Raw genomic sequence first — 15,283 nt, forward strand, 5'->3', positions numbered from 1 at the left:
ACATTTATTATAGCCATACTTTTTTTTTTTTATGAAATTACATATTTATAACAATCATATTCAAATATTGTGAAATAATATTTTGTATATTGTGAATAACAGAAAATATTAAAATACCCACAATAATCATCATTAATATCATACACATAGTATATTTCAATCACAAATATCAGATCATGAGTTATGATCATAACTCCACGATATTCACTTTTTTACATTCATATACTTCTACTTTTTTGGTTAAGTTGGTTAACAAGTACACTCCTTTTTGATACACAAGACATTAAGCTAATCTTTTGCTTACTTTTATTTATAACGATTAGCAACTAAATGAGATTTACTTATCAAATGCAGTATATGGTATAATAGCACCTCACTGTAGTAGTAATCTGCAAAATATTCTATAGAGAGATTTGTCTGTGCATGCATTTAATTTATACTCTTTTAAAAATATTATTCCCATTGTTTCATCTGTTTTGAATTCTCATAGAGTTTAAGAAAATTAAAAAGATTTTTAAATCTTATGATGTCAAATTAAAGTTATATCAAATATATTAAAATATCTTTTAATCATGTAATCTTGAACATGTTGTGTGGAAAGTTAAAACTATAATGTTGCTAAAAAACGAAAGGGTGATTTTTATAAAAGAAATTAAAAAGAAAAATAGGACATTCTTGATATTAAAATAACTTACCTAAAACCACAAGTCTTGTTAAAATTTTTACCTTCTTAAATTACTCCTTCCGTCTCAAATTATTCGTCCAAAATTTTTTAATTTAATTTCTTATCTTACTTGTTTTTTCATTAATTAAGCAGAGGTAATTTTTCTTTTCATATTTTACCTTTGTATTAATTTTTTTTTTAAATTAAAATATAAATATTAAGTATTATAATAAAATAATTATGTTATTAATTATTTTTTTTAATCAAGTAGAAAGGGAGAGAGTATTTATCAAAGTCAAAACCAGAGAAATGGTAAGTGAGGGAGTAGTTGCAGGTGTTCTGGGGTTTAACCGCTGGCCACTTCATTGCTTCGAGTCAAGGTAACTTTGTCTGGGCAACGCAATTTTCCAGATACTTCCACGCTCTCCTCGCCTCCTCTGCTCACCTATCACGGATTCCATTTTTTTCCCTTTTTACCTCATTTGACTCTTCCTTTTATTCAGGGATATATTTTTTTAACTTGTCCAAGAAATTGATGGTTGAATGATCTTATTGATTTTGATTGAGTTTCTCCAAGCATCATGGCATGGTACAAAAGATCAAAATTTGCTATTGATGCCTTTCGCAATTTCGCATCGAAGTTTTCACTCAATAATTCAGTTCAACAAGCTACCATTCCAAGAACCAAACACTTCAACAATTCTTTGGTACCAAATGCTCTAGGCAAATCTACTCCATCTGGCTCCTCAACGATCTTGAGAAATTCATGCTTTCAATACGGCATTAAGCAAAATCAGTACAGTTACAGTAGCCCTTTTTTCGGTGGAGCTAGGAGATATTACTATGTTGATCGACACCAAATTCATCATTTTCGTCCAAGGGGTCCTCACAGATGGTTTCAAAATCCAAGAACTGTTCTTATTGTTGTCTTGGTTGGTACGGGATTAGTGATTACTGTTTACTTGGGTAATTTAGAGACTATACCCTATTCTAAAAGAACCCATTTTGTGCTTTTGTCTAAAGATATCGAGAGGAGATTGGGTGAGTCTCAGTTTCAACAAATGAAAGCGTCATTCAAAGGGAGAATATTGCCTGCGATACACCCGGAAAGTGTCAGGGTGAGATTGATAGCTACTGAGATAATTGAAGCTTTACAAAGAGGATTGCGGAAAGAGCAAGTATGGACTGATCTTCACTACGCATCGAATGCAGTGGAATCTGGCGAGACTAATGGGGGACATGAGACTTTGATGGCATTAAGTGATAGTAACCCCGAGGCGAAGTGGAATAAAGCGGATGAGATTCTTGATGACAGTTGGGTTCAGCAAAGTAGAAAGAAGGGACAGGAGAAAGGGTCAGAGGCTGCAACGGGGCATATCGAAGGATTGAAGTGGGAGGTTTTGGTTGTAAATGATCCTGTTGTAAATGCCTTTTGTTTGCCTGGTGGGAAGATTGTAGTTTTCACAGGGTTGCTCGAACATTTTAGGACCGATGCTGAAATTGCAACCATAATTGGCCATGAGGTGTATATCCAGCTTTGCCATTTTGTTCATTGAGTGCATTATACAGTTACATTTCTTCCTTGTTTTAGTATGGGCCTATTCACGCCTTTACTTGCTTGATAGGTTGGACATGCTGTGGCTCGCCATGCTGCTGAGGGAATTACAAAGAACTTGTGGTTTGCAATTATTCAATTGGTTCTTTATCAATTTGTTATGCCTGATGTCGTTAACACGATGTCAGCCCTGTTCCTAAGGCTTCCATTCTCACGCAGGTATGTGTATTGCCTTTTATTGTCTGGATTTTATAAGTTTCTTTTGCTTTTGTGTTTTATGTTTAACCTCTCATTAGGACTTAGTTAACATTGTTGTATCTTATTATGCCAATTCTCTCTGTTATTCAACTATATGAAGTTGGTAAATTATACAACAACAACAACAAACCCAGTATTTTCTCACATAGTGGGGTCTGGGGAGGGTAGAGTGTACACAGTCCATACCACTACCTCTAACGAGGTAGAGAGGCCGTTTCCGATAGATCCCCGGCTCAAGATTAAAGGCAGTATACAAAAACATCAAAAGCATAGAACATGATAAAATAACATAGATACGACATCCACAAAAAAGTACATTGCCAAACAAAGGACACCTACCTACTGACTACAACTCAACCACACCCTTAGCCCTTTATCCTAATGTTTTTCCTCCATATCTTCCTATCCAGGGTGATGTCCTTAGTCAGATGTAACTGCTCCATGTCACGTCTAATCACTTCTCTTCAGTATTTCTTTGATCTACCCCTACCCCGCTTGAAACCTTTTAAGGCCAACCTCTCACACCTACGAACTGGGGCATCCGTGCCCCTCCTCATCACATGACCAAACCATCCAACCTCACTTCCCGCATTTTATCCTCCACTGAAACCACTCCCACCTTCTCCCGAATAATTTCATTCCTAACCTTGTCCGCCCTTGTGAATCCACACATCCAACGCAACTTTCTCATTTCCGCCACCTTTAACTTTTGGATATGAGAATTCTTAACCGGCCAACACTTCGCTCCATACAACATAGCAGGCCGAACTTCTATTCTATAGAATTTTCCTTTAAGCTTGGATGGCACCTTCTTATCGCATAAATTCCCGAAGCGAGCCTCCATTTTATCCAAACTGCCCTAATACGGTGAGAGACATCTCATCTATCTCTCCATTCCCTTGAATAGTAGATCCAAGATACTTGTCATTTACCTTTCTTGGCTACATATTGGTAAATTATAGCCATTGAAATTTCTTGTCCTTCCAATATGTAGCCAAGAAAGGTAAATGCCAGTCTAATAAGCTCACTTTTGTGTGTTTTATAAGCACTGGTTATGTGAAATATTTGTTAGATGTCAGTTGGGACCAATGCAACATGTATGCATAGAGCTTGAGCCTCTTTGTTTAAAGGTGGTTGCTTCAAAATCTTGATCGGAGGTCTTTAGTGTCGCCAGTTTACATCCTCCAATGCTCATTTAAGAAGAAGACATTTGTACAATAACTTTTTTACACTACCTATCTAAATTACAATATATTTTGTGCTATGGTTAGCATTGCACACACATGGCCCTTCGAAGAGATTGTCACTCCATGTCAAATGCATATGTTATAGTACAACATAATAGTGGACATTGAAATTGTTGGTAGTTGGGAATCCAATGTTTTACCCCTTGTGTCATTGGCTTCTATACAAAGTGAACAGAGCTTGTACCAATCAAATAAAAAGAAAGAGAAGTTATGCCAGATTTGTTTCTGCTGCTTTGGTCCAGCAGAACAGTGTGTGTGGGAACTCGATAAATTCAAGTATGGCTTAACACGGGTTACATTTATACCAATCAAAAAAATATGGGAAACATTTATAAGGTTTTTGTTTGCAAGGTATAAAAGTAGAAGAAGTTGATAATAATAAGGGTGTCAATGGTTTTCTGAGAACAGATAGTACCGACTGAACTTAACCTTACTGAACCGATTCTTAGTTTTATTTTTTATAATAAATTGTAGGTTTCAATATAGATCTATAACTGTACTGAATAATAAAATAGACCCAAAATATACCAACCTGAACTGTAAAAGTTCTGATATGTACAAAGTATCTTATATATTAAGTTTAAGAATAACGATGCACTAAATATTTAGCCTTTGGACTTGGGGTGGATTCATTTGGAAATGGCTACAATAACATTCTGCCCGAACTCTACTACTGCTAAAAATAAATTGGTTTGGTAATTTACAGTATCAACCTACCAAGGTATGTTTGCTCCTCTTGTTTTTTCCTTTCCTCTCTTTCTCTCTCTCTCTATATATATATATTTGTGATAATTGAGTTAAGTATCAAGTTAGTATATTTTCCTAAAATTCTAGTGATGCTACACGTATTTTTTTTCCCTTTCAAATTTATGTTTTTTGCACTTCATAATTGTTGGTTAGCGACTTGGTAATCGTTCCGAGGTAGAACAGTATTGTTTTCGGTAAGAGCGTGTTGCAAGTGCACAACCTACATTATTGCACTGTCAACCCTGTAAATCAAAATTTTACTTGAGCATTGTGTGTATACTGTATACTAGCTATTACAGTAAAACCTTTGCTCAACGAACACATAATACTCTTCATCTACTGTATGTATGTTATATTAAAGCTTGTTATTATTTTACACAAGCTTTGACATACCTAGGTAATATAGGTGACTTTGTTTTACGGAAGAGAAAGCGAGATGATTGAGACAGTTCTGCGAAGTCTAATATTGGTTATACAAGGTACAGTAACCAAAATATGTTATAAAATTCTTGAATTAGCTGACCAAACTGAAGCATTGACACTCCTAGGTCATATAAGCGACTTGGTTTTCACCGCTTGTAAGGATGACCATCTATTTGCTTTCTACAATGAGGAGCAAAAGAGAGGATTTTTTCTTTTGAAATTGGTAACTGTTTCTATTTTTTAAAATCAGTACATGGGTTGTACTGAAAACCATATTTACATAAGGAACTCTAAAAGTATTGTCCTATCCCTATAATGAGTCTAAGACCTCAATGATAGAGACAGTATCATTAGAGTATATTTGATTACACCAAAAACACAGTCAAAATACAATTCAGTTTGACTTGCTGCATATTAAAAAAGGCAGCTCGGTGTGCTAAAGCTCCCATTATGCACGGGGTTCAGGAAGGGCCGAACCACATGGGTTTATTGACTTGCTGCATATTGCTCTTTCTATTATAAAAAACTCTAAGATTCCTTTCTTTCAATATAGTACACCAAATAGTGGCAGTAATGATTCTCCAATTGCTTCTGTTCTTTGCTTGTAGTCCTGCTTATTTGTAGGTGTATAGGGCCTCTGAAATTCTACTAGACATGGATCAGGAGATGTTTTTGAGCCTTAGGAATAGACTCCCAATTGACCAGTGACCTTGCATTGCATGAACAAGTGAATCACTGTTTTTGCCGGTTCCCAACATAAAAAACATCTAGAGCACAGTGGGATTCCCCTTCTTCATCAAGTTATCGTGTCAACACAACTTCTTTAGCGAGTAACCACACAAAACAAGCCACTTTTTGTGGAATCTTAGTTTACCATATGTGTTTTCAGGGCCATGTGGGTGCCTGCAGATTTGGGTGGTTCAACTTCCTATATGCCCATGTGGGTGCCTGCAGATTTGGGTGGTTCAACTTCCTATATGCTGCACCTACTTTTAATGTCCCTTTTCTACTCCCCAACCACCACAAACTGTCCAGCCCTGTCTCTAAACCACTAAACTGTTCAATGATGCTGAAAAATTCTGTTACTCTTGGAATTTCCCAGTCGTTGAGATGCTTTCTTAATACCAAGTTCCAACCTTGAGGAGCCCATAATTCAGCTATTGTACTCTGTTGCTGCAGAACCAGACTGTGAATGTCAGGGAAGTGTCTCTAGATTTCCTGCTTCATGCCAATCATCCTTCCAGAATCTAGTTTTAGTACCATCAACTACTTTGATCTTGGTGTTTGGTTTGAATTCGTTCTATATTAATCTAATGGATTTCCATAAGCTAACACCATAAGGAGTGGTGACTTTCTTTGTCATCCAGCTGTCACTCTCTTCATATTTTGCTTTTTCGATTGTGCCTTATAAAATCTAATTATCATTGGAGTTCTTCCAAAGCCACTTCACTCTCAAAGCTTAGCTCTGATTCTTCAGGTTCTTGATCCCCAAACTCCCAACTCGCAAAAAGAGAGGATTTTCCCTTGAGTGCTTTCATGCAAGGGTTCAAATGAGTTATACACCTTAATTAGTCAAGACCAAGCCCATTTTATTCTGGTGGTTGGGTGCCATCGAAGTGCACTTTGCACTCATCTTCCGATGTTGTTGGTTCGCCCATTTTATTCGGCCGGTGTGTTGATTCAACCCTGATTGATCTCTCATTTTTTTGTTTCAACGATATGGGTTCGTCAATTTCATTAAATAGTGAGTTTCCGTAAAACATAAAGAAGCCATTACTCAGAAAAGGATATTTGATTAGCATCAGCTATGTAGCACTGGCACATATATTAGTACAATATGAAAAATATGAAAATCAAAATACAGGGGCTATTTTTTATTTTCTTTTGAAACTGTTAACTTTGTATATCTTTGTGAGAAGCATATCAGTGCATGAGTTGTACTGCCACCATATTTACAAAAGTACTTCCAAAATCTATACGTCTATAGTGTGTAGAACATCAATAATAGAAACGGGATCATTTAAAAATATCTGGTTACACCAAAAACACAGGATCAAGATGCAGTTCAGCTTGATCTGATGCATACTATTCCTTATATTGTCAAAATTGTTGGGGATGAAATTTTTTCCCTTAATTTGAAAACCAGCATTTGGCCATGAAAATTTCAAATACAACTCAAGTTGTATTTGTCTCCGATCCCCACGATCTTTGAATAACTTGAGTTACCCATTTTCACAGTGCCGAAATCACCTGCTACATACTCGCAGAAAAGATCTTTTACCGGTGTATCATGGTAAGATGCCGCGGTGTTAACCACCTATTCCGACTCTTTCCCTACCAAGTGCATGCACTCCTCTTCCTCGTTTATGAAGAGAACCACATCATCATTGTTTTGCACCGTGGCAGCAGTGTTGTCGTCATTCTTCTGGCCATTGTTTTCATCTTTGCCCTTTTTTCGACTTGGGCAATCTCTTTTGAAGTGACTTGGTTGATCACAATTGTAGCGATTTCTGACTCTTGATTTAGATCGGACCTTGAACTTTCCACGACCTCCGGTTCTACCATAGCTACTTGAACTCCTTTGGTGACTTCTGCATCTACTTTCTGTGCTGAGAGTCTGCCCATGATTTTCAGGCTTCTTTCTCATGTTCTCGTTGATTAGAAGAGTTGATGCGACATCTTTCAGCTTAATAGAGTCCGTACCATGTAAAATGGTTGTTGCCAAAGTATCATGAGAAGATGACAACGAGTTCAAGAGTATGATGGCTTTATTTTTCTCCTCGATCTTTACTCGAAGTTAGCCAACTGCGTGATCAGTCCATTAAGCATATTTAAATATGACAAAATTTGTACGTTCACCCATATGTAGGGCGTACAACTGCTTCTTTAGGTACAGTTTATTTGTCAGCGTTTTGGACATGTAGAGATTTTCTAACTTTGTCCAAATACCACATGCACTATCTTCATCGATGGTGTTATTGACCACATCATCTGTTAAGTGCAACCTGGTTGGCACTTGCAGCCTTTTCATGGATTCGGGCTTTTTGGATTTGCCACTTAGTGGTTTGTGTAATCCTTGTTGGATAAACAGATCCCTTGTCCTCCTCTGCCATGTTGAGAAACCGCTATCACTGTTGAATTTCGCTACCTCGTACGTTACTCCGGACATTTTATTTTTACCAGGTAGTACCACCAACTACAAAAAACTATTTTCGTGAATGAGCAAAACCGGTGCTCTGATATCAGTTGTTGGGGATAAACCCGCCACGATAATAATATTTGCGGTAATAAAAACAATAAATATGAAAACAACAATAATATAGTTAATCCACAAGAACGATAATGACACCAAGATTTTTTTTTTCTTTCACTCTTTGTTGTTGGTGTGACAACCCAAGGAGCTCATCAGCTCCTTTTATAGGCAAACGTTTATCTCCATCGCTGTCATCAATGACATCACTGAAGGTAACATTTCAAAATGTTACCATTAACACATTAATAGTTCAACTACCAAATCTTCATTTGTTCAACTTTTGCAGCCAATGAACTTTGTCATTTTTGCAACCAAAGACTTTTATGCAATGGGATGGGACCCTACAATATCCAGGGTGATCTTGCCTGATATATCCACAATAGCAGTTTGCAACTAAACTATTAATACCTGTGTGCCGTCGGGTGTCTTGTCAATTGGTGATTTCTTTCGGATGAGAAATATAATTTTGAGAATCGGGGGCCGGAATTTTTTTAAATTTAGGGGCTAATCTTTGGGGTGTTTATTTGGTTAGTGAATCCAAGGCGGTTCTCAGGAATCTACCAGAGGAAATTCAGTGTGGCAAAAGTGAGGCGTCCTCCCCCACCCCCCGACACACACACACGCGCACGCACGTGCTCACACAAAATCAAACAAAAGAAGTAAAGAGGAGACGCCGATTCCATTTTCCTTATTTTTATCCTGCTGGGAGGGGGGTAGAGTGGCGAAGCAAAACATGAAAAGTATGACTTGTTAGTAAGTACTCATAATTAGAATGTGGATCAGCCAACTAAAGTGGGACAACAAACTTTGAGATGTTATCCTCTCAAGCACATAAGTGCTTTTAAGCTTAGCGGTGCCAATAAGCGAGATATTCCGTGTACAGAAAGCACTAATATGTGACCAACTTCATGCTCTTCCTGACTGTTCCTATATGTGCTTTGAAAGCATATCCTGCTCTCTTCATTTGTAACAACAGTTTAGTTGTTGACTTCAGGACATACTAATTTGTCTTTGTTTGACATAATCCATTTAGTCACTTGGGTAAAGGTTTCTAGAATTCTATTGATCGTGTTGTGAGTGGTGAATGAAACAATGTTGAATCCTAATAGGAGAGAGAGGGTTCTTTCTCTAAAGGGGTTAGAAACCTCAGCATTCAAAATGAATGCGAGTGGCGGCAATATCTGTTAGTGTAACCCACCTTTCTTTCCACCCGCCCCACATAAAAAAGGAATACGAGGAAGTCACTGATTTCAGATGCTCAAATGTTTTTATTTGTGCCTGTTATCTTGTGCATTTTATTAATGCACTTGGTAGTGATCTGGTAATTTTTTGGTTCTTTTAACCTGTTTATATCTTTTACAGATGAAAAAAGTGTGTAAGTGATCACTCTGCGGTCAGAGTTTTACTGTGATCCTGGAGTTCATAATTAATGAGATGTTGCAACAGAAAGCCTGCTGTTGTTTCTCTAAGTCTTTATATTTAGGCTTACTTTTGTTCTGGTTTTGTTGGTTGAAGTCTTGAGTTAATTGCTCGATGAGCTTGTTCCAGTAGTGGAAGTGTGATATCACTAATCACTGATCATCGGGAGTTTGGAACTGAAATTCTTTATATTTCATATCTTTATGGCATCACCTACTTGTTTTGTGGCTTTTTGTTAAATTCTGTTAATGTGCCCTGTTATATCTCAGCGTCTCATCTGTGTGGGCTGCACACGTCGTCTTAGTAAGCATGCCTCTGTAATGCAAGAAACTAATCATTTCACGGTGATAGATAGGATGAATATTTTGCCTTTTTTTTCCTGTCGTATCTAGTTCTCATGCATCTCTGTGTATCAGGATGGAGATGGAAGCAGATTACATAGGGTTGCTATTGATGGCCTCTGCTGGATACAACCCTCGAATAGCTCCCTCAGTCTATGAGAAGCTGGGTAAAATTTCAGGCGAATCAGCCTTGAGAGATTATCTGTCTACTCATCCTTCTGGGAAGAAGAGAGCGCAGTTGTTGGCTCAGGCTAAAGTAATGGATGAAGCCCTTACCATATATAGGGAAGTGCAGGCAGGAAAGGGGATTGAGGGTTTCCTATAGAGGAGGATGACATGCACAGGCCGTGTGAGTGGTGAGCCGTCCAGAAGCCGATGCATGCAGCTTCTTCTATGCATACAGCTTCTCTTCGCATCTTGATTGATTTTCATTTCAAGTTCCAGTAAGTGAAGATTAAGCAAGATTGAATCTCTGTTTTCACGAAATTGTTGTTTTTGGAGAATTGCAATTCCCTTTCTTGGCTGCTGAAATTGACTGTTCAAGAAGCATGCTTATTTCTGTAACCTTTCAAATCCTGTGAAGTTTCTACAAAATCGAGGAAGCAACTTGTAAAGCAACGTTCCATCTTTCCAAGTGAAATTGTGTTGTCTATCAGCTACTAACTTTGTAAGATTATGTGTGATCTGATTGTTTTTTCTTTAGCAGTTTGAGGCAATTATCCATCTTTTCCAAGAATTTCTGGACGTCATTAACAATGTGTATTGAACACCACGCCATGGTAGCTTCCACACCTTGCCACTGGGTTAACCAGGACCTGTGAATCAACATTCTAATAACAATATGTGAGATGCATTCTGCATACGCTGTGTAAGACATCCAAACCGCCTCGGCTTTTTGATTGGAATGAGCTTTTTTTTTCTGGCAACATGACAATTTGTCGTTTCAGTAATCAACTAATGTCTAATTTGTGGAAGGCTAGCTGTATAGGGTAAAATCTGGACGTGGCAAAAGTGACAGGTCAGTCACAAAGTCAGGAGGGTTGCATTAGGATGCCGGTCGGAAACAACTTTGTCCGTGGGAAACAATCATGTTCGGTGTTCTCATAGGGGCCCATCTAGCTCCAGAATAGTGGTATTGAGTTTGGATATGAACTGATTGGAGTGATCTACACGTTCGACTTTTAACGGAAGATATCGGGATCACTGCCAGCCGTTACTCCGTGATGATTAATGGACAATTAATAGTCTATGAGGGCATATGTCCTTGTCCCTCAATGTGCAGCTAGCTATAAACTAAGGACATCCGAATATCATATTCAACACTTGTATTGTACTAAAAATCTTTATTTAGTTAATTGTATTCAACGTTATATTTTCCGGTTACTCTGCCAGTCAACCACAATAGAGCTCAGGACAACTAAATCTTATATTCCAGTTCACATTATTCAAATATTTGTTTCCCACTCATATCCTACTAGTATCCACACGTACAAATTCAGTTGTACTGTTGTAAGGGTAAACACTAGTCACTAGATAACACTCCAATGAAAGCATAAGTGGAACAGTAAAAGCTACCAACAATGGAGAAGTAGGAAACTGGTGTATCTCTAAAATCTGTTTGTTCTCACGTCGCTAATATAAATAATAGCGAAGCTTCTGTGTTGAAAGCGGCCTTACAGTGTTGTGTTTGAAATCGAGAGGGCGTCATGCGCAAGTTTAAAGTTTGCAAATCTGGTGATAATTCAAATGACAAATAAAAATATACTAAAATGACATATTATTGATATTATTTGGTCAATTGGCGTACACATGAAAAACTAATATTGAAAAAACATAAAGCTATCGGGAGAAATCTCCCCTAAACAAGACTCACTCTTTGAAGACTACATTGTGAATGCTATTGTATTAAGGTATGAGACTACCCAACTAGTACTATTTGATCTAAAAAAATCCAACCTGAAAACTTTCTCTCCCTTCTATTTATAGATCATCAAAACCTTTACTCCAAGAAAAGGATTAGCCAAATATGAAAAAGTTTTATATTTTTTTCAGGTAAAGTAAAAGTAATTATGATATTATTTTTATTTTTCTTACAAGAAAATTAAAACTTAAATTTGATAAGAAAATCAGGACAAAAACCCTAACAAATCTCCCTTTTTTGGCTTGATTTTCTTGACTTGAATCACCTTCTTCATGAACTTTGTTCTTCACAAAATCTTCATCATTGCTACTTGCCATGGTTAAAAATAAGGTTTAAAATATCATGGTTAAAAATTGGTTGTACAGCAGGAATGTTGAAAATATGGTTGAAACTTGTTCTCCACAAGTAGTTCGACAAAAATTCTCATTATCATCAAATTGGTTGCAAATTAGTGTGAACCGTCATGAACTTGTCTTCAACCTCATTTCACCAAACCCTTGGATGTTTGAACCGTAAGCTCTGATACCATTCATTGGGTTCGAAATCGAGAGGGCGTCAGTTTGCAAATCAATATGGTGATAATTCAGATGACAAATAAAAATGTACTAAAATGACATATTATTGATATTATTTGGTCAATCGGCCTACACATGAAAAACTAATATTGAAAAAACACAAACGTATTGGTAGAACTCCCCTAAACAAGACTCTTTGAAGACTACATTGTGGATGCTATTGTAGGGTCTTCTATTTATAGATGATCAAAACTTTTACGAAAGAAATTAGCCAAATATAGAAAAATTTTATATTTTTCTTTTCGAAAAGTAAAAGTAATTATGATAGTATTTTTATTTTTAAATTTATTTAAATTTAATAAGAAAATCAGTCAAAAAAAATCGTAACATAGAGAACGTACTTCACCTATGTCCGAAAGAAGCAATAAAATCAGAAAAATGCCAACAATGTGTAAAAGCTTAGGATTGACTCTTCCCAACAACAATATATCAGTGTAATTCTGCTTTGAGAGATAGAGAGGTTATTCCATGCAGAGACCCCGAGTAAAGGAAATAGGAAGCAAAGATTTACTGTTCCCAAGTTCATTATTTCACTTTGACGACTCTGAACAAGATTTTAAAATCATCAAACCTGTTGGAGCTACGAAGATGATGGAGTTCCAACGGTTAAATTTGAAGAATACATTAACATGCATGCTTAAGAATTGCATGACCATGAGAGAGCTCAAGCAGATACATGGCCACATTACAATATCCCCTAAACTCTTCATCACTGACCGTTGGTTCCTAATATCTCGCCTTATTTTCTTCTGCACAGTTTCACAATCGGGATCTCTTACCTATGCCAACACCGTATTCAACCTCGTTCCTCGCAAAACTCTCTTCATTTACAACGCCATGATCAGAGCTTACGCTTCAAGAATCCATGACCCCACTTCATCTCAGCCCTTAATTTTGTACAAACAAATGCTCTTTGATGGTATTACACCTGACTGTATAACATTCCCCTTCGTGTTAAAACATTGCGTTACCAGAGTTAGTGTAGTAGTCGGAAAAAGTGTTCATGCCCATGTCGTTAAGTTTGGGTTTCATACTGATGTTTTTGTGCAGAATTGCCTGATTAGTCTGTATTCACAATCCGGGTCAGTGGGCAATGCAAGGAGGGTATTTGATGAAATTTCTAATAAGGATATCGTTTCGTGGAATTCTATAATTATTGGGTGTTTGAGAAACTCAGAGCTGGATATGGCGTTAGAGTTGTTTAGGAGTATGAAGAAGCGGAATATTGTTACTTGGAATTCAATTATCACGGGGTTCGTACAAGGAGGTAGGCCAAAAGAAGCTTTAGGATTCTTCTACGAAATGCAAGTTTTTGGTGATGATATGGTTAGTCCAGATAAAATGACAATTGCTAGTGTGCTCTCAGCTTGCGCTTCTCTTGGCGCGGTTGATCAAGGAAGGTGGGTGCACGATTACTTGAATACAAGCGGATTGGAGTTTGATATGGTGATTGCAACAGCATTAGTCGATATGTATGGAAAATGTGGGAGTGTTTCTAGGGCCCTTGATGTTTTTAGAGCAATGAAAAATAAGGATGTGTTGGCATGGACGGCTATGCTTTCTGCATTTGCAATTAATGGGAATGGCAGAGAAGCTTTTGAGCTTTTCTTGGACATGGAAGCTGCTGGAGTGAGGCCTAATGCTGTCACTTTTACTGCGTTGCTGTCTGCTTGTGCTCATTCTGGCCTTATAGATACAGCCCGTTGGTGTTTCCATGTGATGAGGCATGCTTATCACATAGAACCACAAGGTCAACACTATGCTTGCATGGTTGACATTCTTGGTCGAGCTGGTCTCTTTGATGAAGCAGAAGCGCTAATCAGAAATATGCCCTTGGAACCAGATGTTTTCGTTTGGGGTGCTCTACTTGGTGGCTGTCAAATGCACCGAAACTTTCCGTTAGGAGAAAAAGTCGCGTGGTGTTTAATTGCTTTAGAGCCTTTGAACCATGCTTTTTACGTTATTCTTTGCGATATATATGCCAAAGCTGGTAGGTTTGATCATTTGAAGGAAATTAGAGCTCTTATGAAGGAAAAAGGGATCGAGAAGACCGTTCCTGGCTGCAGCACGATTGAAGTTGGTGGAGTTGTCTGTGAATTTTCTGTAAGAGGATCACCTCAAGTTTTGATGACGGAAATACTGTCTGTTTTAGATAGTTTGAGTGATGAGATAGGAAGGAGTATTAATATGAGCCTCGTTCAAGAATTATGAAGAGAGAATTTTGTTACCAAGTGAAATACTTATTTGATTCTACAATATATATGTCTTCAGAGTATGGCATTCCATCTGAAGACATGACAAACATACAAAATTCAGAAGTATCATACTTAAGAGCCTAATTATTGGTTTTATAGAAATAGTTTCATAATTACATTTTTTAGTAACTTATATTATGTATTTTTCAAAAACGTTGCTGTAAAAATACATCTACATTAATGCACTTAATTAACTGAAATTAGTTGAGCTATATATGGTATAATTACCAATCAAGTAAATATGTAGATTCCTTTTCCATTTAAAACTCTTAAAAAACGTGACTTCCGTTATATCTTCAGAATTCAAATTTCCATTTTTTCCCATTAACAGCTGCATCTTTTCTTAGCAATTTGTTCTAAACAAACCCTGTTTTGGAAATCAAGCATTGTTGTTGTTGAATCAAATTGGACTGATTCTTCTTAGAAATCAACAACAATTGTAAAACAATGCATTAATTTGTTTGAATCAAATTCAATTGTTGATTCTTCTGTTCTATTTGTTTGAATTCAACTGTCAGTTGAAAATTCAACCATTACTACTGTTTAAGGTACATAATCATTACCATTATTCAATTCATTTTTTTTAACCATTACTGATGTGCCTATCAAGTTTTTGTTGTTGTCG

The 15,283-nt window shown here is 37.0% G+C and overlaps 2 protein-coding genes across 6 annotated transcripts; both read left to right on the top strand.

Moving 5' to 3' along the window:
- The first annotated feature begins 979 nt into the window (after positions 1-979).
- On the top strand, positions 980-10,674 carry LOC107863395. 5 transcript variants are annotated; one of them, XR_007053161.1, is made up of 5 exons: positions 991-1,600; positions 1,688-2,187; positions 2,290-2,438; positions 9,983-10,350; positions 10,614-10,674. XR_007053161.1 is itself a non-coding variant. In XM_016709290.2 (4 exons), the coding sequence occupies exons 1-4, from the start codon at positions 1,246-1,248 to the stop codon at positions 10,230-10,232; spliced, it is 1,254 nt and encodes a 417-aa protein (XP_016564776.1). In that variant the 5' UTR covers positions 980-1,245; the 3' UTR covers positions 10,233-10,674. The 5 variants fall into 5 exon arrangements, 2 of the variants coding, with proteins under 2 accessions (XP_016564776.1, XP_016564775.1); XR_001672219.2 differs by having other exon boundaries at positions 980-2,187; XM_016709290.2 differs by having other exon boundaries at positions 980-1,600; positions 9,983-10,674.
- Positions 10,675-12,772: 2,098 nt separating this feature from the next.
- LOC107866201 (pentatricopeptide repeat-containing protein At5g66520-like) lies at positions 12,773-14,729 on the top strand. The gene has a single exon (XM_016712359.2). It carries the CDS (start codon positions 12,872-12,874, stop codon positions 14,612-14,614), a length of 1,743 nt encoding a protein of 580 aa, XP_016567845.2. The 5' UTR covers positions 12,773-12,871; the 3' UTR covers positions 14,615-14,729.
- Positions 14,730-15,283: the final 554 nt, after the last annotated feature.

The sequence above is a fragment of the Capsicum annuum genome, chromosome 3, assembly GCF_002878395.1.
Source record: "Capsicum annuum cultivar UCD-10X-F1 chromosome 3, UCD10Xv1.1, whole genome shotgun sequence".
NCBI classification, from domain to species: domain Eukaryota; kingdom Viridiplantae; phylum Streptophyta; class Magnoliopsida; order Solanales; family Solanaceae; genus Capsicum; species Capsicum annuum.